The sequence below is a fragment of the Lissotriton vulgaris genome, chromosome 6, assembly GCF_964263255.1.
Source record: "Lissotriton vulgaris chromosome 6, aLisVul1.2, whole genome shotgun sequence".
In the NCBI taxonomy this organism is placed as follows: Eukaryota; Metazoa; Chordata; class Amphibia; order Caudata; family Salamandridae; genus Lissotriton; species Lissotriton vulgaris.
Window position 1 is genome coordinate 1,140,277,392 of NC_141694.1, and position 22,401 is coordinate 1,140,299,792.

Below are 22,401 nucleotides of genomic sequence, written 5' to 3' on the forward strand. Positions count from 1 at the left end.
TAAGTAGTAAAAAATTTTTGGTTTGCTGGCATTGGGTCAACATTTTTATATATCCGCATGAAACATAGGTTCCCTAATTTCATTCGGGGCAATCCTATACGATATGTATAGGCCCTCACATATCGTATAGGATTGCCCCGAATGCCGGACCACTTTGTAGCTTCTCTTACGAGGACGCATCAAAAGCCCTTGTTTGTTACTACAAACATTTCTTGACGCCCTTTACGGACCCCTCTACTAATGCGAATATATGGTGTTTCTTTAAAGTATTCACATTGACTGATTGTGAATTCAAAACGGGGTAATCTACTTCTTGATCGCGTCCCAGGATTCTACTAGATGTATCCTGCCTAGTGTCCACTCACCTTTGTGGAATTTCTGACTCCATACCTGAAGGAGAACCACTTGATTTAAAGAGTGACAGAAATTACATTTTTTTCGCATTTGAGACATACACCACAACTAAATTGGATGGGACTAACAACTACCAGACAGTACCACTATCATAAGCCTTGAGAAAGTTACATAAATGTAAAGAAGCACGTGTCGGCTGTCATCGGCTTCCTCCAACTATCAAGACTGGGAAGGCCCTAGGATTAGGACCCCCCACTTGGCCATCACTTTCTGTCTAAAGTGCTCAATATAATGATGTATCATGTACTTACTGTAAACACTTTTTGTTTTGCCACCTGGTTCTCAATGTCTCGTGGTATCTAAACACTTTTCAGTATATATTAAATCAAACACAATACATACTGGATTTCTTGGATGTTCTCTTTTTGTGAAATACAATCTTAACTGTTCCTCTACTTATGAGATTCATGCCTGAGTAAGATTTAGAATATTGACTTTTTCATTTTTATGATACATTTTGCAAATTGCTTGAGTGTAAATATTAGAGTGCCGAGGTACGACTAAGTTTCAAGATATTTGATCACAGGTATTTTATACTTGTGGGTTAAGCATCCGTGGTAGTCGGATGCCTGCATTACCTTGAATGGCACCGTAATCTCTTTTTCTGATACCCACTAAATTATTTTGGACTACTGAAAGAGTCTGATGTGCGACTGTTCTAGCCATCACTACCGTTCTATGTATTTTATATACATATATGTGTATGTACTTTGTGGGCTCTGGAGATTAGCCCTAGGACTTGTCTGCTTCTGCTTAGTGACTTATTTTACTGTTCAACTGCCTCTGTCTTATTAGAAAATGGCTAGCAGAGGTCAGTAAAATACCAGAATTGCTTTCTGCTGAGGGACTTTTTTTTTATTTTTCTGGCAACTGCCTCTATTTAACTTTCTTGATAGAAAACGACCAGCAGATGTCAGTAAAATATCCGAATCACTTTAGCATTCTCTAGATTCCAGTCCATAGGAATTGTCTTCCACAAGCACCCGTAGACAATAATATTTTTTTCAAAATTTGTATTTTCAGTGCTATGACCACCGAAGGCCCTGCTTTTATATTAAAAACAGAGCTTTGGACTATATCGTTTCCTGCTGAAAGTCAATATTTCTCTCCATGTGTTCCCATAACTGGTGTACAACATCCTATATAAACTGGTTGCACTCCTTATGTTTGACTGGAATTCCTCTTGTTTTAAGATCAAATGTCCATTCTTTGCGTGCTTTTTCACTGGTGACGTCCCTAGTAAGTAGAACGGTGGTGTTACGAAGGACTGGGATGCAGGGAAGGTAGCGAGATAAATTGGTAATTAGCAGTGAGAAGGAAGGAAGTGGGGTAGAGAGGAGTGGAGAAAAGGATGAAAGGATAGGAACGAGTGCAGTTCAGCAAAGGGAGGTATAAGGATGAGAAAAGTGAACAACGTGCTGGGAGGGTTTTGCACCAGAATAATGGAAGTATGAGGAGGGTTAGGGATGGGGGTAGAATAGGATGATGAGGTTATCACAGGGGAGTCATTGACTGGGTGAATGGGTGTTTCGCATAAAATGGAGAGAAAAAAATTAGTTGGATTGACACATCGTAGGTAACATTACTGAAGGTTCAAGAAGTCAGCTATTGAAGAAACTGTGTGTAATTTGTACCACTAGCATAACGTAATGAAATTGAGTGTACATATACAGTAGTTTTTTAAAATATGTCCTATTGTTAATTTCAGTTACCCCCGACGAAGGGCCCCAGAGGCCCGAAATGCATTGGGCAATAATAAACTGCTTCAGATGAATTTCGCTTCAGTACGTGTTTTTGAAGAAGAGGTTCGGATGGCCCACTTAAACATGAGAAAACCCAGGCAATTGCACTTCCTTGCATGTGGATTTGAATGATTTACAGCGAAAGAGTGGAGGAAATACGGAGTAAAAAGGAGTAAAATGTTAAAGAAATAAGAATATCTGCAAATGCAGCCATGCTGTGCCACTGGTTTTGGAGTTCAAAGATAACCCCAATTTCGATGCCCATAACTGGTGTGTCATGCAGTTTGGTGCTTACTTTCCCTCCATGTCAAAGAACAGTAGATGTTTCAGCACCCAGGCTAATGTGCTGCATAGCTAAATTCTTATAAGGAGGGTGATAGAGGGAGGGCGATAGATAAATAGAGGGAGGGCGATAGATAGATGGAGAGAGGGCGATAGATAGATGGAGGGAGGACGATAGATAGAGTGTGGGCGATAGAGTGTGGGCGATAGATAGAGTGAGGGCGATAGATAGAGTGAGGGCGATAGATAGAGTGAGGGCGATAGATAGAGTGAGGGCGGTAGATAGAGTGAGGGCGATAGATAGAGTGAGGGCGATAGATAGAGTGAGGGCGATAGATAGAGTGAGGGCGATAGATAGAGTGAGGGCGATAGATAGAGTGAGGGCGATAGATAGAGTGAGGGCGATAGATAGAGTGAGGGCGATAGATAGAGTGAGGGTGATAGAGGGAGGGCGATAGATAGATGGAGGGAGGGCGATAGATAGATGGAGGGAGGGCGATAGATAGATGGAGGGAGGGCGATAAATAGAGGGAGGGCGATTGATAGAGGGAGGGCGATAGATCGATAGACAGAGTGAGAGCGATCGATAGAGTGAGGGCGATCGATAGATAGAGTGAGGGCGATCGATAGATAGAGTGAGGGCGATAGAGAGTGAGGGCGATAGATAGATAGAGTGAGGGCAATAGAGAGTGAGGGCGATAGATAGATAGAGTGAGGGCGATAGATCGATAGAGTGAGGGCGATAGATCGATAGAGTGAGGGCGATAGATCGATAGAGTGAGGGCGATAGATCGATAGAGTGAGGGCGATAGATCGATAGAGTGAGGGCGATAGATCGAGTGAGGGCGATAGATCGAGTGAGGGCGATAGATAGAGTGAGGGCGATAGATAGAGTGAGGGCGATAGATAGAGTTAGGGCGATAGATAGAGTGAGGGCGATAGAGTGAGGGCGATAGATAGATAGAGTGAGGGCGATAGATAGATAGATAGAGTGAGGGCGATAGATAGATAGATAGAGTGAGGGCGATAGATAGATAGAGTGAGGGCGATAGATAGAGTGAGGGCGATAGATAGAGTGAGGGCGATAGATAGAGTGAGGGCGATAGATAGAGTGAGGGCGATAGATAGAGTGAGGGCGATAGATAGATAGAGTGAGGGCGATAGATAGATAGAGTGAGGGCGATAGATAGAGTGAGGGCGATAGATAGATAGAGTGAGGGCGATAGATAGATAGAGTGAGGGCGATAGATAGATAGAGTGAGGGCGATAGATAGAGTGAGGGCGATAGATAGAGTGAGGGCGATAGATAGAGTGAGGGCGATAGATAGAGTGAGGGCGATAGATAGAGTGAGGGCGATAGATAGAGTGAGGGCGATAGATAGAGTGAGGACGATAGATAGAGTGAGGACGATAGATAGAGTGAGGACGATAGATAGAGTGAGGACGATAGATAGAGTGAGGACGATAGATAGAGTGAGGACGATAGATAGAGTGAGGACGATAGATAAAGGGAGGGCGATACATAGAGGGAAGGAGGGCAATAAATAGAGGGAAGGAGGGCAATAAATAGAGGGAGGGAGGGCAATAAATAGAGGGAGGGAGGGCGGTAGATAGAGTGAGAGCGATCAATAGAGTGAGGGCGATAGATAGATAGACAGAGAGTGATTGTGATAGATAGAGTGAGGGCGATAGATAGATAGATAGATAGATAGATAGATAGATAGATAGATAGATAGATAGATAGATAGAGGGCGATAGATAGAGTGAGGGCGATAGATAGAGTGAGGGCGATAGATAGATAGATAGACAGATAGAGTGAGAGTGATAGATAAAGTGAGGGCGATAGATAGATAGATAGATAGATAGATAGATAGATAGAGGACGATAGAGTGAGGGCGATGGATAGAGTGAGGGCGGTGGATAGAGTGAGGGCGGTGGATAGAGTGAGGGCGGTGGATAGAGTGAGGGCGGTGGATAGAGTGAGGGCGGTGGATAGAGTGAGGGCGATAGATAGAGGGGAGCAGTATGGAGGAGGTCATGGAGTTTAATTTATTCATTCTGTGGGCGGCAGAATCAGTTATTGCTCGTGACAGGAATTTGAAATAAAAACATCCTGCTGCCACTCAGCCTGCACTGACCAGAAGTCTCTCAGTGACATTGCCTACGCTGTAGGGCTGGAGGACAAGAGTGCCATCCTGCAGGGTGCAGTTCTGTCTCAACCGAGCTGTCAGCTGAGCAGAGCACACATGCATCAGCCAGCACCAGTCACAACAGAGACCTGGACCTCTGGTGCCATGATTAAGGTAGCATAAGAAACAAGGGTACCCCATAAAGTGAACCAGGGGTTATAGAGTATATTAGGGCAAACAATGGTTCAAGGGTGGCCTAACTAGGTCCAGAGTAACAAAAAAATGATAAAGGTAGCAGCAAAACTCAGCTAAGCACGCACTGTGTCCAGCAAACAACTAATTAAAGGCACTAGTGTTAGCGATCTCCGACTGAGGGAACACCAGCACTTAGATGACAGCGGTGGTGTTTATTCCTCACAGTTTTTTGCAGCATAATATTGCATTAATCAGAATGGGTTATGAATGTATTTTCATATAACACGATGTGGCACAACATTCCCTGGTGCAAGACACTGTACAGCCATTCTTCACACAGTCACACTTGGTCACTGCCCGCAGCTGGTAGCCTGTAGCTTTGCCACGACTTCTAACTACAGTTCTCTAACTCCGGGCCTGGCGCTCACTGACTGCAGGCAGCTGCTGATTGCACGCCGCCTCTAAAAAGCAAGTATGTAACTTAAATACTCAGGTGGAAGCACTAGTGACTCACAGCTGCCAAGGTTTCCGATTGCTATTGTCACATTTTCCTAATTTCAGTGTAATTATGTGTGATATTCCAATGACTACAAGTAACACTTTTTTGTGAGCAAAATCAAGCTAGGAAGACGAGGGAAGCATCAAAAATATTAGCAATGACACCTGTGCTCGGAGCGAGTAGTTGTTTTCAAGCAGGTCCGACCAACACGGTAGTGGCTCACCCGTCACCCCAGCACACAAAAGGGGGTTAGTGCGTCTGAACAATGCTGAAAACGACATAGTACAGTGAGAAGAGACTGCAGTGTGGCAGTCTGTTCAGAATAAATGTCATCATGAACGTGCAGTACGTTAAGTAGTGTAAAAGTATATTTTTATTAGGCAACATTATCAACTTTTAGATACTACCTCACTCCTGGATAGGCAGCGAGAGCAGCAATTCCGTGACCTGCCTCCGCTTATGGTTGACTTTTACTTCCGGCTCGACTTTCCAACTGGTGTAGTTTCTGGTGCGAGTCGAGTCGTGGCGCGAGTTAATTATTTAGGATGCTATCAAAGATGCGAGATACCAAAATATCTCTCAAGATAATATAGTACACTTCAATATTATTGTACACTTTTTGTAACATGTAGGCACACGCAGCAATATTATTTATTATGCGAAAAAACAAACAAATGCGCCCGGCATTGTTGCTAATTAGGAGCAGGTCACTGGGTGAAAGGAGAAGCCCCACAGCCCCCGATGAATAAATAGTAGCTTCTTCACGGACCGTGCTGAAAGCCAGAGCGGGTCACTTGGTGAAAGGAGGAGCCCCACAGCCCCCGGCGATTTAATAGTAGCTCCTTCACGTGTAGGCACGCTCGGCAACATTATTAAAGGCAATCTTTAAAGGCACACACCACTGTGCTTTAAGTAAAGATTTGTACGTGTAATCCCCATGTTTGCGCCCGTGGTAACCTACAAAATAAAACAAAATATTGAAAGCGCAGTTTCAGTGTAATACTTTTATGTTGCACCCCAATTAATTGCAACAGTGGCGCCAGCTGCTGTGCCTGATGATGTGGGAGGCGTACTGTGCATGTTTGCTGAGGGAGTGATTGTTTTAGCGGCCGGGAGTCTGAGGCGACAGGCGGGCGGCTGGCCATTGAATTGCTGCAAGCCTCGCAAGTGACAGGGCCACTGTGAGACTCCGTGTCAGCCGAGTGTTATCTTTTTTACTGCAGCGCGATTAGCTGATTGCAGGTCGGTGCCTGGCATGGAGTCTCGTTTTGTTTTACATGAACGATTACACAGACAATGAGACTCTAGACCAAAGAGGTTTGGTGAACTTACAAATATCGTCTTATGTGAAGTCAGAGAGGGGCGGGGGAGAGGAGGCGAGGGGGGAGGAGAAGTGAGCGGATCCCTTTGAAGCACGGCCTCGCGGCCGTGAAAGAAGTGTGAACAGCAGGGACAGATGGCTTTGATGTGGATGCCCGAAGCAGGCGGATGGAAAGCGTGTGCAGCAGGGGGCGGAGCGGATCAAAGAGAAGCTGCTGGTGGCAATAATGCGAGGCAGGCGGATGGAAGCTCGTGCACGAACACATGCACTCGTCGAAATCTGCAGCCTGGTTTAGCTTTCCTGATCCAACCCTATAATTCTCCCCTATCCATTCCTGCGCAATGGTATAGGCGAGACCTAAAACTAGTTAACGAGTAATTTTAAATGTGTACTAGAAATCTATATTGTGACATAAACCCGTAGCATGAGGTGCTCTGAATATATGTATGAAACAGAGTTTCCACCCTGCACTAGACTTCCCGTAAGTTGGGGATGAGAGGCGGTGGATGGCGGCCCCTATATGAAACTGAACAGTATCTTTGGTATTGCCTTCACCAAGGGGAACACTACCCGTCTGTTGTGTTCATACAAAATAGGGACTTGTCATATTTTAGAACTAACCAAAGTGCCTCCAAAGAAATGCAAACAGATTGTGTGCCATGTTCGTGGTTACATGGCAACGCACTCTGTCCCCAGCAGGGTGAAATCACAGACAACAAGTCCACAACTTTCAAAAACTAAGCTAACACGCGCACTTGAGGCACAGATCTTCACATACTTTTTTCATCTGCACTCTCACAAGCCTAGAGACTCACTCGTCCGTGCACTCAGGAGATCTCTCCCAACCCAGCCCTTGTCTCAGGCAAGGGCACCCTGACTTTCCCTGAGCAGCAGTGACGTTTCTGATCCTAGTAGTGTCACACTCTTACTTTAGGCAGTGAGCTATGGTGAAAATGCAACTTGTCACGTGAAAGAGTCAAGGAATAATATCCCCAGATGTACCTCTTGAGTCCACCTATCTGGCTGATCCCACGGACTTCCACATGAGAATATTACAGTGAGAAGCAATCCCTCTGGGAGAAGAGCCCTCTGACTGCCCTGCAGCTTGCTTATGGGGTTGGTAGCCTTCAGCGGAGATTGGCTTTGCTCTTCCCACATACTGCCTGCCAAGGAACCGTTTCAGTGTGTTAACTCTTCCCCATATGGCTGGGTCTGAACTGGGAGTGCGAATTGAGCTAAAGAACATTGATGGATTAGTGGTCATTATTTGAATCTAGAAATCAGTTTTTCTTAAACCACAACGCAAAACTGGCCAACACATGTTTCACGACACAAGTCGTATTCCTTAGGACCAAAGCAGTACTGAATGCTATACCGGAATACTTTACTAGACCACGCACTATGAGACCACAGCGGTCATCATGCCATGATGAATTGACACGATCCTTTTAACATTCGCGAACATTACCTTGCTCTCATTAATAACATTGTGTTATTTAAAGCACTAATACCTTTATTTGTTATGTTTATTAATAGCCAGACTTTCACCTAATTGTAGAATTGGATGTTGATTATCTCATAAATAGGAATTTGTATTGACATTCGGCACTATTACTAGCTCCAAGGAAGCGACTTGTGTGTTGGCCAGTTTTGCGTTATGGTTTAAGAAAAATACATTTCTTTTTTCACAAAAAAGACCCCCAATGAAAACCATTTCCTTATTTGCTAGACCTCAAAGCCCAGTCCACTTGATATAATAATAAACAAGCATTTGCAATGCAATAGGTCTAACATTACTGAAAGTTTAAGCTCTTGGTGTTGCATTATTTGCAACGCCAATAGCTCAAACCTTCAGTAATGCAAGACCTATTGCATTGCAAATGCTTGTCTTTATTTTAGACATATCCATCTCAAAACATTTGCAATTTTTTTGCAAAATACAGTTTCTTTGGTAAGTCAAATTAAGTTATGAAACTGTCTTTTTAGGAAAAAAATACAAAACCGCATTTCTCAGTCAGCCTAACATATTTTTATGGACCATTCACTATCAAACACAGGAGAAGTTATTTTCACAGGAAAGAGCAAGCCACATTGTAACACAATTTATCAGTGCTTGGTTTTCACTTTGATGTGTAAAGAATATGCTTTACTTTGTTTGGCTGTACAATAATTATTGATTCAGTCTTCAACTATACCTTTTTGGAACACTTGTATTACTGGAATGAAACAATTTTCTCATTTGTCCTTGCAGGCAATAGGGTCGTGATTTCAATGTTGCAGTGGTACAGGGGCTAAAAGGGTTAGGAAACCTATTGAGCACTGATTATTTCAATATTTTGCTACTGAACAAGCAGTCACCAGTGCAATTACCTTGCAGACACTAGGGTCAAGATTTGAATGCTGCAGCGGTGCAGTTGCACAGGTGCCAAAGGGTCTAGGAAACCCACTGAACACCTTTTATTGCTATATTTTACTACTAAACAAGCAGTCAGAAGTGCAAGTAACTTGCAGGCACTAGGGTCTCGTTTTGAATGAAGCAACAGGTGCAGTGGCATAGGAACCAAAATGTCTAGGAAACCCACTGAACACCTATTTTTGCTTTATTTTACTACTAAACAAGCAGTCAGGAGTGTTTTTGGGTTCTTTTGCAACCATTGCACCCAAAGTAACACAAAGCAATAAAGGTTGTAACCTATTGGACTTTTCTTTCCATCTACAACTTATGCTACATTCAGCTCATCCATATGGCACATTTAATTAACACAGTTTTTGTGTTGGCCTAAAATGCTTCTGAATCTAGACACACTAACAGCTTGGCAAGGGCATTCTGCGTTATTTAACATTAGCACTTCAGCTGCTGTAAACACTATATAAATACTTAAATCTTGCCATATAGCATTCCATACCAAGCATTGTCAAAGCTAATAGGTCTCAAGATCCATTGGCTTTGTCAACATTTCTTTAGCCCGATTATACAGCAGCGCTGACTGGCTTCAGTGCAGCATTACTGATTTTATTTTTAAAGTGCTATAATGTGGGCAACACTAGTTGTGTCATACAGCTTGTTTAGATTACCTTCAGCCATTTGCAACTTAGCTAAAAAATATTCGAAAAGTCAATAAATCTCACATAGGCAAGACCTATGGACTTTGCCATCACTTGTTGTTTTTGCAGTTACCACTAAGCACTAGACACCTTAATGGTAAAATAGAAATCTTTTGTTCATTGTTCCATTTTGGAGTGTAATTCTTTTGTTTGAGGAATGCATTCCTCCGTGAGCATCAGAATAATTAACTGTATGTGGGTATTTCGGTGTTTTGCTGAATTATGCTTTTTAATGAGCTGTGCTTTATCACCATTAACACTGTATTAAATAAATGTAGAACCAGCAGAACTCTGGGCTCAAAGAATTAGCGAGGTTCCAATAAACAGGTATAATCCATTTATTTTGGCTGCTGTGATAGCAGGCGCAAAATAGAAAAAAAGTAGAGTCATATCTCCCCAAGTGGTTTTACAGTAGCAGCAGTTTGCTGCGCAAGATGCATCATTAGACAAATGTACAGTGACGCCTGCTTTGACAAGAGTACCATACTTTTTTTTCGTTTCAAAAAAACTTCACTAAGAAAGAGAAAATCACGGCAAGTTACAGGTAGTTATTCCAGCAGTTAATACTAAAGTAGTTGCACTTACAAATAACAAGAGTACCATACTTACATTTCATAAATAAGATTTTTGTATGTATGGGAACTATCTCATCTAAGTAGGTATTGAACTTCACGGCACACTGGTGGTCTAGAAACATTTAGTTAGGGTGCATTTCCTGGGTTCTGTATCCTTTTTTTAGGTCTCGGACTCGCGTCGAACTGAGCAGCAGTGTGGGTGGAGCTCCGAGATTTAATGTTTCTTAGTAGAGGGCTTGAACCCGCCCCTCTTCTCTATTGGCTGGCTTCCTAAACAGAGGCCAGCCATTGGAGGAGATGGGCGTCACTCGGTTCAAGCCCCGTCTTTTCCTGATTCGGGGGCGTTTTTTGTCTTCTTTTTCTCCCTGACGTCATCTGGAGAGAGAGCCCCTCATCACGCTGCCTGCACGCCCAATTCAGCTCTCTGATTGGTGTTCCTTATTAACCAATCAGAGGGCCGACTTGGGCGTGCAGGCAGCGTGAGCACACTGTGCATCCTCTCCACACAGCGCAGCCAGGCCCAGGTACAGAGGGGGAACATGTTATCTTTATGGTTTAAATCTGTCGAATAAAGTTTGGTTTGTTTTCCACATTCTGCCACCTATAACGACTGGCCGGTGGGATGCTATTAACAGTATTATGTAGAAAACCGAACACCCAATTTACCCACTCACACACCCCTCCCTCTCTTTCCAGTATGCTAATCAAGTAGGATGACATATAGCGGCTGTCCAGTCTGTTGTATAAAGAAGGAGCTATATGACGTCGTTGTGGGCATGATCCGTGTTGTGTACTCAGTGCCGCGATTATACCAAAATGAAAGAAATAGAAAAAACATCTATTTCTTTCATTTTGGCATAATCGCGGCACCTGCGCTGTACTTGTAACATTTTAAAAGTAATCCACGGGTGCCGCGATTATACCAAAATGAAAGAAAAATATGTTTTTTCTATTTCTTTCATTTTGGGATAATCGCGGCACCCGCGCTTTACTTTTAAAATGTCCGCGGTTGCCGCGAAGCGTGGGGCCACGTTCAGAGGGAGGTCGCATTATTTACTTGCAGTGTGTGTGTTTGATCGGAGGGGTGGGAGGTTCAGGAGTTCATTCACAATGTTGGTGCTTGCATGGGTCCTGCCCTCCACGCTCCCACTCCCCGCTTAACAACTCCGCTACCACATGTGTCATTGATTTAAATGAATATTATTAGCTCCCGTTTTAATCCTTCCCGGTTTGAGGGGATGAAAGGCTGCGTTGGCCCTGCTGGGGTGAAAACTTTTTCTGGCCTGCAGGTCGCTCCTGATGCCAGCAGCAGGTGCTCGCCTCGCAGAGACATCTTGACGAAATCGCAAAGAACTTGACCTAACTTTTCAAGACATGACATGCCTTTAATTATGGCACTGCATCGAGGTTGCATCTCACGGTCTGTGTTCGTCGACTCTAGTTGCTTTCTCTCTGCCTTTCTTTTCGCGTCTCCAAGTATCTGCTCTTGCATTGCCCTCTCTTCTCCTTGCTTCTCTCTTGCCCTCTTTTCTATTTGCTTCTCTCTTCTCCTTGCTTCTCTCTTTCTCCATCATTCGATCCCCTCCACATTTCTCTCACCAGTCACTTTTTCTTGCTAGTACTTTCCTCTCACCCTTTCTTCCCTTCCCTCATTCATTCCATTGCCCTCCCGATGTTGCCGTCTCACTTTGCCCCTTTTTCCCTCTCCCTGTTTTGCCCTCTTCTCTTTTCTGTGCCTCGCCCTCGTTTCTCTGCTCCCCGTCTCTCTGCCTTCCACCCTCCATAACATGCCTCTTCCTCCTCTTGCCTCACTCTTACCCTCTTCAATGCCTTCTCTCCCCCTCTACTTTCTGTGCCTGCCCCCGCAGGCGCCCCTCGTTTTCCTCTCTCACTGCCTGCTTACTGCTTCTTGCTTTCTCGGTCTCCCCCTGCCCTGCTCTCTGCCTCTCCCTGACTCTTTTATCTGCTTCTCCAAACTGTCTACTGTGCACCCTCTGCCTCTTTCTCTCTTTCCACTCCACCTTACGTCCCTCTCTTTCTTTAAATCCAGTGTTGTCTGAGTTTCCTCCAATCTCCGCTTTGAATTTAATGACCCATAAATGCCTACTTTCTCTGCCTTTCCCGTTCTCTCCACTCCTCGCTGTCCTTTCTTCCTCTACCCCCTCATCTCGGTTTCTTCCTCCCCAGCCCTCTTTACTGTTTCTCTCCCTCTCCGTGCCTCTCCCTTTCCGAGGCAGCTCCGCCCGAGACACAGAGATCATACCGGCGAGCAGTCACACTGAGGAGAAGAACCCGGAGGAGTGTGCAGGTACGGGCGTGAGTGCAGCAGCGTGTGACGGTTGGACAGAGTAATCAGAGCAGAGAAATAACCTTCTCTGAGGGGTGGGGGCAAGAAGTAAATCATGTAGGCTGGGCTTTAAGTGGGATGAAAAAAACTGGGGGTCTCTCAAAAGGGCGAGGCCAATATAATTAAGGGCGTGGCTTAAAAACATGTAAACTAAAAGTCTGTGCTTAATAGTATAGTGTGCCGCCTGGCCTATGTTTTGCTGTTTCTGTAATTACATCCAGATATATGATAAAAGTAACATATCTACAACAAGTCAACACTATTGAATTTGTCAATAGTCGTTAGTTACATAAGATAAATAGGCAGCAACTATAGGTTGCAAATAATATTGGAAAAGCTTCGACTTAAAGCCCTGGTGACACAAAGACAATGACCAAGACAATGTTGCTGCTCCTAATTTTCAAAAAGAAAAGGGAAATACAGAGAGAAAATGACTCTCTTCAAAGGATTCCCCTTCCCCTACAACGCTCATGCCGTAACTTCTCCACTAGTGAGAAGTGAGCAGTATGAGCACACACACACATCAATGCTCAGCTATTGCCATTGTAAATGACAATGCCATTTATTTATATGTTTTTAAAACCAACACATAAATAAAAACAATTGTCATTTACAATGCCAATAGCTCTAACTTTTGCAAAGTCGAGACCGTTGCATTGTAAATGTGTGGGGGGCTCTCTGTGTGTGTGGGGCTCTCTGTGTGTGTTTGTGGGGGGCTCTCTGTGTGTGTGCGGGGCTCTCTGTGTGTGTGCGGGTCTCTGTGTGTGTGGGGGGGTTCTCTGTGTGTGTGTGTGTGTGGGGCTCTGTGTGTGGGGGGAGCTCTCTGTGTGTGTGTGGGGCTCTGTGTGTGGGGGGGCTCTGTGTGTGTGGGGGGGGCTCTGTGTGTGTGTGGCTCTGTGTGTGTGTGTGGCTCTGTGTGTGTGTGTGGCTTTCTGTGTGTGTGGCTCTGTGTCCGCGAATACTCTCTACTACTCTAATGCTTACCTATTGCCATAGTAAATGACAATACCATTTATTTATGTTTTTTAAAAAAATGAAAAAAAAATGTCATGAGCCATGCCAATAGCTCCAACTTTAATAATGCTGAGACCATTGCATTGTAAATGCTTGTTGTTGTAAAGCTATCCAATATATTATCTTTAGGTCTTTCGTTTCTAGTGGCATAATTCCTGCAGGATTGTACTAATAGTGAGAAATCCCTATCTAAGTATTGGTTGGACATGCTGCATCCAAGGTAGAAAGCATATAAGCAGAGCAGTTTTTTTGTGTCATAATGCTTCATTGGTCGACATCCTGCACCAAAGTGTCAAGGGTCTGAGTTCATCCATCAAAGGGCTGCGATGCCCACGCTCTTGAACGAAATGTGTGGATAAAGTCCTGTGATTTGGATCGGATGTCGCGCCATAGCATGGTCTTTTCCTCTTGCTAATGTTGGCATTTTCCATTTACAGTGAACTGTTTAGGTCACTTGAGAAACACGTTGGAGAATAGTCTCTATTGCCCAGATGCATCAACCTTTTTAGGAAGTGCAAACGGTGCGATTCGCATAAATCGGCCTTTTGCACTTCCTAAATTGGTTACTGGGATGCATCAAGCATTTTTTGGAAATCGCTTTTTTTTGCGAGTTCCAAAAAATGCGATTGCTGTTAAGGAATCGCAAATTTGCGATTCCTTGACAGCAATGCATCATCCTCAAAACATTTGCGATTTTAAAAATTGCAAATGCAAATTACCACGAAGTTGAACTTCGTGGTAATTTGCAAAAATGTTTAAAAACGCATGGAAATGCATTTTTTAAACGTGTACGTTACAGGCACACATGTCCTTAGGACATGTGTGTATGTAACTCACATGTAAAAGTGCATTTCATGGGTGCAGGGGGGGGGTCCTTTGGACCCCCCTCTCCACCCTTGAAAGGCTTTGATGCATTCCGATTTGGAATTGCGAATTCGCAATTCCCATTCATTCCTATGGGCATTTCAGCCCATAGGAATGAATGGGAATATCGGATTCGCTATTTGGAACTCGCAATTTTATTGGAATTCGGTAAAAATTGCGATTTTTACCGAATTTCAATAAAATAGCGAATTTAATGATGCATTGCCATTTGCGAATCCTTAATTGCGATTCCTTATTTTTCGCAATTAAGGAATCGCAAATGACAACGTTGATGCATCTAGGGGTATATTCCTGCTATTATACGAATCCGTTACGTTAACAAATTGAAAATGTAGCCTATATAGTGGGGTTCGTGTAGTGTCCGTAAGGGAGATAGCAACTACTCTAATGTTCATAAGGCAAAATTCGGTTTACTTCTTCACACTGAAATGGCTTTGATTCTTTAAATACATTGACAGGTGTGTTGCTTTGTTTTTTCCAGAATTGTAAATGTGACATATTGTTTGTTTTCTCAACTAGATTGGGACAAAAGGAAGGTCTGAGAAGATCAGGACTTACAACTTTCCTCAAGACCGAATCACTGACCATCGGATAAACAAGTCGTTGCATGACATTCAAGGATTTCTGCTGGGGGAAGAACTGTTAGATGACATGATACAGTCTTTGAGAGACTATGCCAACTATGAATCCCTGATAGAAGTTATTTCTCAAAAGCGATGAAAATATTTTTCTTTACATTGACTCAGTGAGGAAAATATGAAGAATGTGCCCTGGTGAAGGCTTGTGGAACACAAATTCAGCATGAACATATTTTTCACTCAAGTGGTCAGGCTTGACCTTTGCCCCTAGTCTGCGGAAACCATCAAACACTGAACTTTTTGGAATCAAAAGATGGTAGTCTTCTGCTTCAGACTCTTGCAAACTATCTTGCATTTTGAGAGCACATGTGGTAGCACATAACATTTCGAATAAAATAAGTATTTAGATGCTTTACCCCACTCATTTTTATGCATTTTGATTTCGTTTTGGTTGTTGACTTGAACAAGCAGTAACCAGCATTTACACACTGAAAGGTTTCCATGCAGTATGGGCACAGGACTTGATCGAGAAACATTTTTACATAGTTTTAGTTTTGAAGCATGATTGCACATTGGAATTTATTTTCTTGCGGGAAGATGTTTCTTTGAATTACAGCACGAGTTGAAAGAGCGGAAACAGTGGCCATTGTGCTCGTTTGGGTATTTTGAAGAAGCTCCTTGACCACAAACAAATTAAAAAAAAAAAGGCCGGAACTTGTCAAAGCATTCTGACCGTTCTAAACTGCTGATTTTAACCAGTTAACATACTGATTGAGGCCTCATGAGTAATTGTATGAAACTCCCAGTGAAGAATGTGTCCCACACACGGAGAATGTACCTTTGGTTGGATATCCTGATTAAACTCAAGCATACGGAGCCTTGCATTTTTCAGCGTTTATAACGCAAAATCTGGAAACTACTGCTGGCAAAAGCGTCATTTTTTTCAGGTGGGTGGTCACAGCCATTGTGATTGGATTTTTAGGGGTAGTGTTACACTTTGAGTGAGTTATTTCATATATTGCTTTGGCTTTCTGCCAGCATAATATTGGGGCGGGAAACAAGGCCGGCTTTAGCACTGGTGGCACTCTGTGCGACAATGTTTGTTGGTGCCCCCCCCCCCATGACCACTTCACAACAGTTCTTTCACTAGCACCCTTTAACAGTGACCAAGTCTCCAAAACCACACTCTCTCAAGTGCATTGAATTAGGTATATAGTACCGCTCATACCAGTGTAGGGTGTGTGAGCACTTTGCATCACACACACACAGACAATTAATCATACATGTGTAAGTCAGTGTATAGGAAATATTACATAAGCCAAAGGACTAAAAGTGTAGGAGTCACATGTCATCCATACTGGTAGGCAGTATAGTTTAAGAGTGCTTGGTGTGGAGAAGCGAGTCGGAAAAAAAAACGCATAGTTGAGTTTTCTTTAATAATAAGAATCGATTTCTAGCCAAATTAACCCTTTATGCAACATTAATCAATCTTCTAATGTATACTTTGCAGTGTGTATACAGTTCTATGGTGAACGTCATTAGCTCCCTGTTGAATATTAGGACTTTAAGTTCTAAATTGCAAGTAACAAAAAGATGTCTCTCTTAAAAGCTGTAACATGCTGATCTGTTTACATTATATGCACTCTATAATCTACTTGGTACACGTTCTTTGCAGCAGCATATTAACCCTCTGCACTAACTTCACATACGTCAAAACCTCAACTATACAAAACGCTGCTCTCTCTCTCCAGGAAGATAATTAATCACACAAGTTATCTTAAAATTTTTGTGAGGCCTGGTAATTGCCGGGGAAAGAAACGCTGCAGCAGGTGCTTTAAAAACATAATAAACTTGCAAACACGTCACCCCCACGAAGCCAGCACCCAGTGTGGTGGCACAGGTCGCACTGCCCTAGAGCCAGCCCTGGCGGGAAAGAAGATGGGGAGCCTTAACAGTCCTCATCATGATAGCTTTCAAGTCGTATTGTATTGCTATAGTACGTCTGATATACCTCTAACTGCCGATTCCTTACCTTAGAATATTTCCCAGATGTCTGCTTAATCTGGAAAATCTTGAGCAGTACCAGTATGTGGCATTTATCTCATCTGTGTTGGTGTCGTCTGCATTGGAAGTGACATTGTGGCACACATATAAGCATCAGCAGGGCTGGCTTTAGGTGGATGCGACTGGTGTGGCCGCACTGGGCTCTGACCTGGGGAGAGGACGCTGGCCTCAAGGGGGAGGCACTGTGCTTTCCAATAATGTAAGATTTAAAAACATCCTCTGCAGAGTTCCTTCTGCATCCAGCTTTCAGGCAGCAATAAAAATATCTAGATAACTCTTGTGATTAATGTTCCTGTTAGATAGAGAGATCCGAGTTTTGTCTAGTGGCATAAAGTAGCACAGAAGATTAATATGCCTTCTGCAAAGAACACGTACCATGCAGATGCCAAATCTGTATTTTGTACTGATAGATGAGCGGATTACTGCTTTTGTCACAAAGATCCATTTGTTACTGCAGTACATAAGATACATCCCTAATATAAATCCGTGACTGTTAAGAACTGTCATCAAAGAGCTGCATGCAAACTGCATAAATAATGATATAATTTTTTCCTCCCAGTCTTTCATTATCTATCCCAATGGTCGTAAAAAGGGTTAGTTTGGGTAGATATACATTCGTATTAGCAAAGCCAGCCTTTATCAGTGCTTTAAATCAATTGAAATGTATGTGATATAGGTGCCACAGAGAGATGAAGGGAACTTTTGCCTGGTGTTAGTCAGGTAATGCAAGGAGGAGGTCCTTTTGGGGATTGGGGCAAAAATTACTGTCGCACTGGGCAATATCCGCTCTAAAGCCGGCCCTCCCTACAGCTATCGTCCTGCCCCCTCTTTCTTTGTTTGACAGACATCCAATATCTGCTCCAGAGTAGTCCTATTTGGCAGACTCGTTCCCTGGAGGACAAAACCTGTTACTAGACCACTCCAATGAATCATAACTCAAGACCTCACGTTTTACAAGATAATCCAACCTAAAAAATTCTTGTAAACGGTTAAACAACTTAAATTTATGACAATTCAAATGCCAATGAAATATAATTACCTATATGATACAGCGTAACCCTTTAGCTGTTCCTGTAATAATACCTATCCAACAGAGAGAGGCTAACATGACTTCAGATAATTAGATGGGATAATTATCTCCTCCGTCTTCTTTATAGAATTTAAACTTTCCGGTACGATAGCAAGGACATTTTCATTACATGTCAGGACTGAAGGGGAGGATATGCTGGTTGAAAGCTTCTCAATTACCAAAGTTGCCAAATCAGAGATTGGTTTGAAATAAAACCGCTTCCAAGTTGAATCTGAAGACCAGTTTTCTGCGTTTATGATAACCTCCAGTTGAGCCCCCGTTGCGGTTGTCTTGGAGGCCATGGCACCCCTTACCGAATGTGTGACAAAAATGTATGTCTATTCCAGCCTCCTGCATCACCCAGCGGGCCCACCTGGTGGTGGTAGATGAAGACGCCTTCTTTTTGGGTTTTCACATAGCAATACGTAGAGGTCTTTCATCTGTCGGGCAGATTTCCTTCATCATAGTTTTTTAAGCGTAGATACCCCTCACAACACACAGTGTTGGTACATTCTGAAAATCAGGGTACGACAGAATCTCGGAATTACATTTTGTTCTCCTAGAGATGTGAAAGGTAACCCCTTTGGGGTGAATACTCTACCTTTATGTCTCGAGCCCTGACATCAGCTGCACTGCAGTAGCCAACATATAAGCATAGCCTATTTCCCAGACAGCTCCTTCTGGGAGGTATAAGACTACTCTGCCATGAGAGAAAAAGGTTCAACACTCTGTTCATGTCCCAGAGAGTACCTTGGTTTTGGTGGAAGGGACAGGTGTATAGCCCTCAACACATTTTAACCAGGGGATGTATTTCATAGGAAGATCCTTGATGGGAGTATGTCCTGCTGAAATAGCAGACCTGAACATGTTTACTAACCTATATGCAATGCCCTCAGAAAATTCAGGATCTGTACAATGTCAGTCCCCACATGATCCAGGTCAATTTGCAGGCACCAACCCATCCATTTCAATCAGGCCAATTTATATCACTTAATGGCCCCTTCAGCCCATGCTCTGGATAGCTGTGTTTCAGCCTCTTGCGAAAGTCCTGGGACATTCCATCTTTCCCTGTTATCTGCTGTACTCTATGATGTAACGTACCCTCAGAGATTAGTCTGTGAGTATTTCCTGATGGCTCACAAAAGAGATCCGGAAACAGGGGAAGACGAATTGGAGAAGTCCAGAAAAGTTCCATCAGAAATGGATACAAGATTTGAGATCTCCATGACAGTGTCACTACCACCAGATCTGCCTGCTGCCTTCGTACCTGGGCAGAAATGTGTGTTATCATAAAAATCGGGGGAAAGATATAGCCTGCTTCCTTTGACTAGTGCTGAAGGAATGCTTTCATTGACGCAGCTTGCGGGTCTTGCCTCCAACTGAAGTACCTGCCTAGTTGGTGGTCCTGGCAAATTGAAAACAGATCCATTATGAACAGTCCCCATATGTTTAAGATTAGTTAGGATACCCTCAGATCCAATTGCCAGGGGCTTTAATCCTGTAGATGCCGTGAGTGCCATCTGCCACTCGGTTGGAACATCCTGAAAGTTACTTTGCTGACACAGAGATGTGATTCTCTAGACAATAATTCTAGAAAGTTCTGGCCAGATCCTAAAGAACTCAAGACTTCATCTCTGCTAAGTAATTGATTTAGCGAACTGCTGCAACGTTGTCCATCTTTAGGAGGACCAAACACTTGATACTCTCTTTAGTCCAACACTGCACTGCAAAGGTTCCTGCCAGCAGTAACAAGCAATTGATATGCAGGCCTTGTTCTACTGTGGAACACAGACCTTCTGCGGAGAATTACCCTCATCTGACACCCCAACTGCTTCTGATGGCATCTGATTCCATCACCAGATCTGATATAGAGTTGAATATCACTTCCCTATCCAGGCCTTCTTGTGGGAAACCCACCTGCCTATTCCCACTTTGTCCTCCTCTGACAGAGAAACTCTTTCTGAGTACCTGAGATCCCTGCTCAGAGAAACTCTTTTGGAGGACCATAGAGATCCCTGCACAGGTGAAAAGCTTCCAGGTGTTGCTGTGCTCTGTAATGAAGTGGGCTCAAGAAGATTTCCATTATGTATAATGAGAGGATGCCCATCAGATGTTCAATCTGTCACAGAGAGGGGGTGGGTTTGTTAAGCATTTTTCAAAATGCGTGTTTGATCTTGACCACCTTCCAAGATGAGAGACTCTGTGTCACCTAGGTAGATTCTATTACGAATCCTAGGAATGTGATCCTCTGTCGGAGATAGTAACGATTATCCTTTGGTTGATTATGAATCCCATGTTTTGCAGATGGTTGAGTGTCATGTGATGTTAATACAATTTTCTCGGTAATTGTTTTATTAATAAAGTGTCATCCAGGTACATAATCAAATGTATGCCCCTTGATTTAAGGTGTTCCATTACCTGCCTCAACACGTTGGTGAACAACCACGAAGTCCTGGACAGACCGAAAGGAAGTGTTGTGAACTCGAATTGCAGGAATGTGCGATGCGTCGAATAAACTGGAACTGTGAGACAATGCATCCTTTAGGTTCCGATGAGCTAGACAGCCATTGGGTGTCAAGATGTCCTGTAAGAGGTCACTCCATCTTTAAGTGGTGTAAAACCAGCCACTCATGGAACTCCCGGAGTTGTATGATGGGGTGCTGTGCCCCATCCCTCTACTCCACCAGAAACACATTGCTGAGGAAACACCTGGGATGGGCCACTGTGGGAGTGGTTGTGCCTTTGTCCAACATATTTGTTATCTCTATTTCCAGGGTAGCATTTTGCTCTGACATCAAAGTAGAGTAAGAGCGGAAGGGCTGTACCCGAGTACCATAGGTTACCACCCTTCACCTGTTGAAAAAACCTGCTCCCTACTCTTAACTGTGAAGAAGGGCAAACACTCACCATTAGCAGGTGCGTGGTTGCTGCCTCTCCTCAAGCAGCCTGTGCATCCCCAGAGACGCTGGGCACCTCAGGAGGGGAAAACGCCTTTATCTGGTTTTGTTCTGCCATTGCCCTCTCCTACATCCATGGGCGGGGCTTGATCGGGGAAGCAGTTAGCCCAGTACCCGCGGCCTCAACTAGCCCCATAGAAAACTTTTAGAGTGAATATCCTCCCCATTGAAGTGTGCACTCTGTCTAAAGTGGTGAAGTTTTACACAAATTTGCCGAGCTCCTTAATTAAAGCATCCCCAAAGAGCTCTGAGTGACGGCACCAGCGTCAGAAGTGGCGATCTCCTAGTTTCAGATCAACCTTGATCAAAAAAAGGATCTGCGCCTCTCAGTAGAGATTGCACAATTTGCATTCTCTAGGGTAGTGACCGCACTTTGTGCCTACCTGGAGAGGATGTCTAGGGAAATTAGTGGCCCTGATGCCTCCTCTGCCATGCCGAGGATCTTTGTCAGGGGATTGATTATGTCAAGCGCTTGTCCTGACAAGAGCCCCAAGAGCATTCAATCCTCTTCTTACTGTCCCGCACATATGGAGCCAGGAAAGTAGCTGTCATGGCATCACTCTCCTAAGTAAAAGTCACTGTGCCATCCAAGGACTGACAGGGGCATCCCGCCCTGGCTTGGTTCCGTACTTCTTTGTCCAGAGGTTTCCTAAGTATTCCCGCCACATTTGCAGCCACTTTTTTCTTGTTTGCACTAGGCCCTCTCTGAGGAACAGGGGTGGTGGATATTCTCAGGGCCCAGCATCTCAAACATGGTGGCAGTAAGCATTGTATTCTGGGGCTTCTTAGATGTTGCAGTAGGGTAATCTGGAGAAGGGATGCCAAGGTCCCCATCTGAGTTCCCTGTGAATCATTTTGTTTGAGAGTTTCTCATGGGCATAGATCAAAACCCTCCGGGCAGGAGGAGCCCCCTGTTGAGTCACGACTTTAGGGGCAGATGCCAGTTCCCCGCCAGGGTGTGAGTTATGAAATAGAAATGCTCTTTTTAGCCAGTCAAAAGTTAGAGGTCGACACTAAGGGTAGAATGTGTCGGGCTCCCCTTGAGGTCTACAGACCCGGCCCTCCCCTGAAGTACTGTGACTGTGGAGGGTCCTGCCATGTCTTCCTTCTGAGGGAGGGGTACAAAGCACCTCTGTTCTATCCCTAGGATTTTTCTCTCGAAGGGAGAGAATACGTCAGATACTGCCTTGTGTGAATTTAGGCTTCCACTGCCTCACAGAAATCA

The 22,401-nt window shown here is 43.9% G+C and overlaps 1 protein-coding gene across 1 annotated transcript in view; it reads left to right on the top strand.

Moving 5' to 3' along the window:
• The window catches only part of MTRF1L (mitochondrial translation release factor 1 like), a 248,651-nt gene extending 232,647 nt beyond the window's left edge, over positions 1-16,004 (top strand). Inside the window, exon 7 of the mRNA XM_086927223.1 lies at positions 15,028-16,004. Within this exon, the coding sequence (XP_086783349.1) occupies positions 15,028-15,228 (201 nt within the window). The 3' untranslated portion in view covers positions 15,229-16,004. The remainder of the gene's footprint in view (positions 1-15,027) is intronic.
• The last annotated feature ends 6,397 nt before the right edge of the window (positions 16,005-22,401 follow it).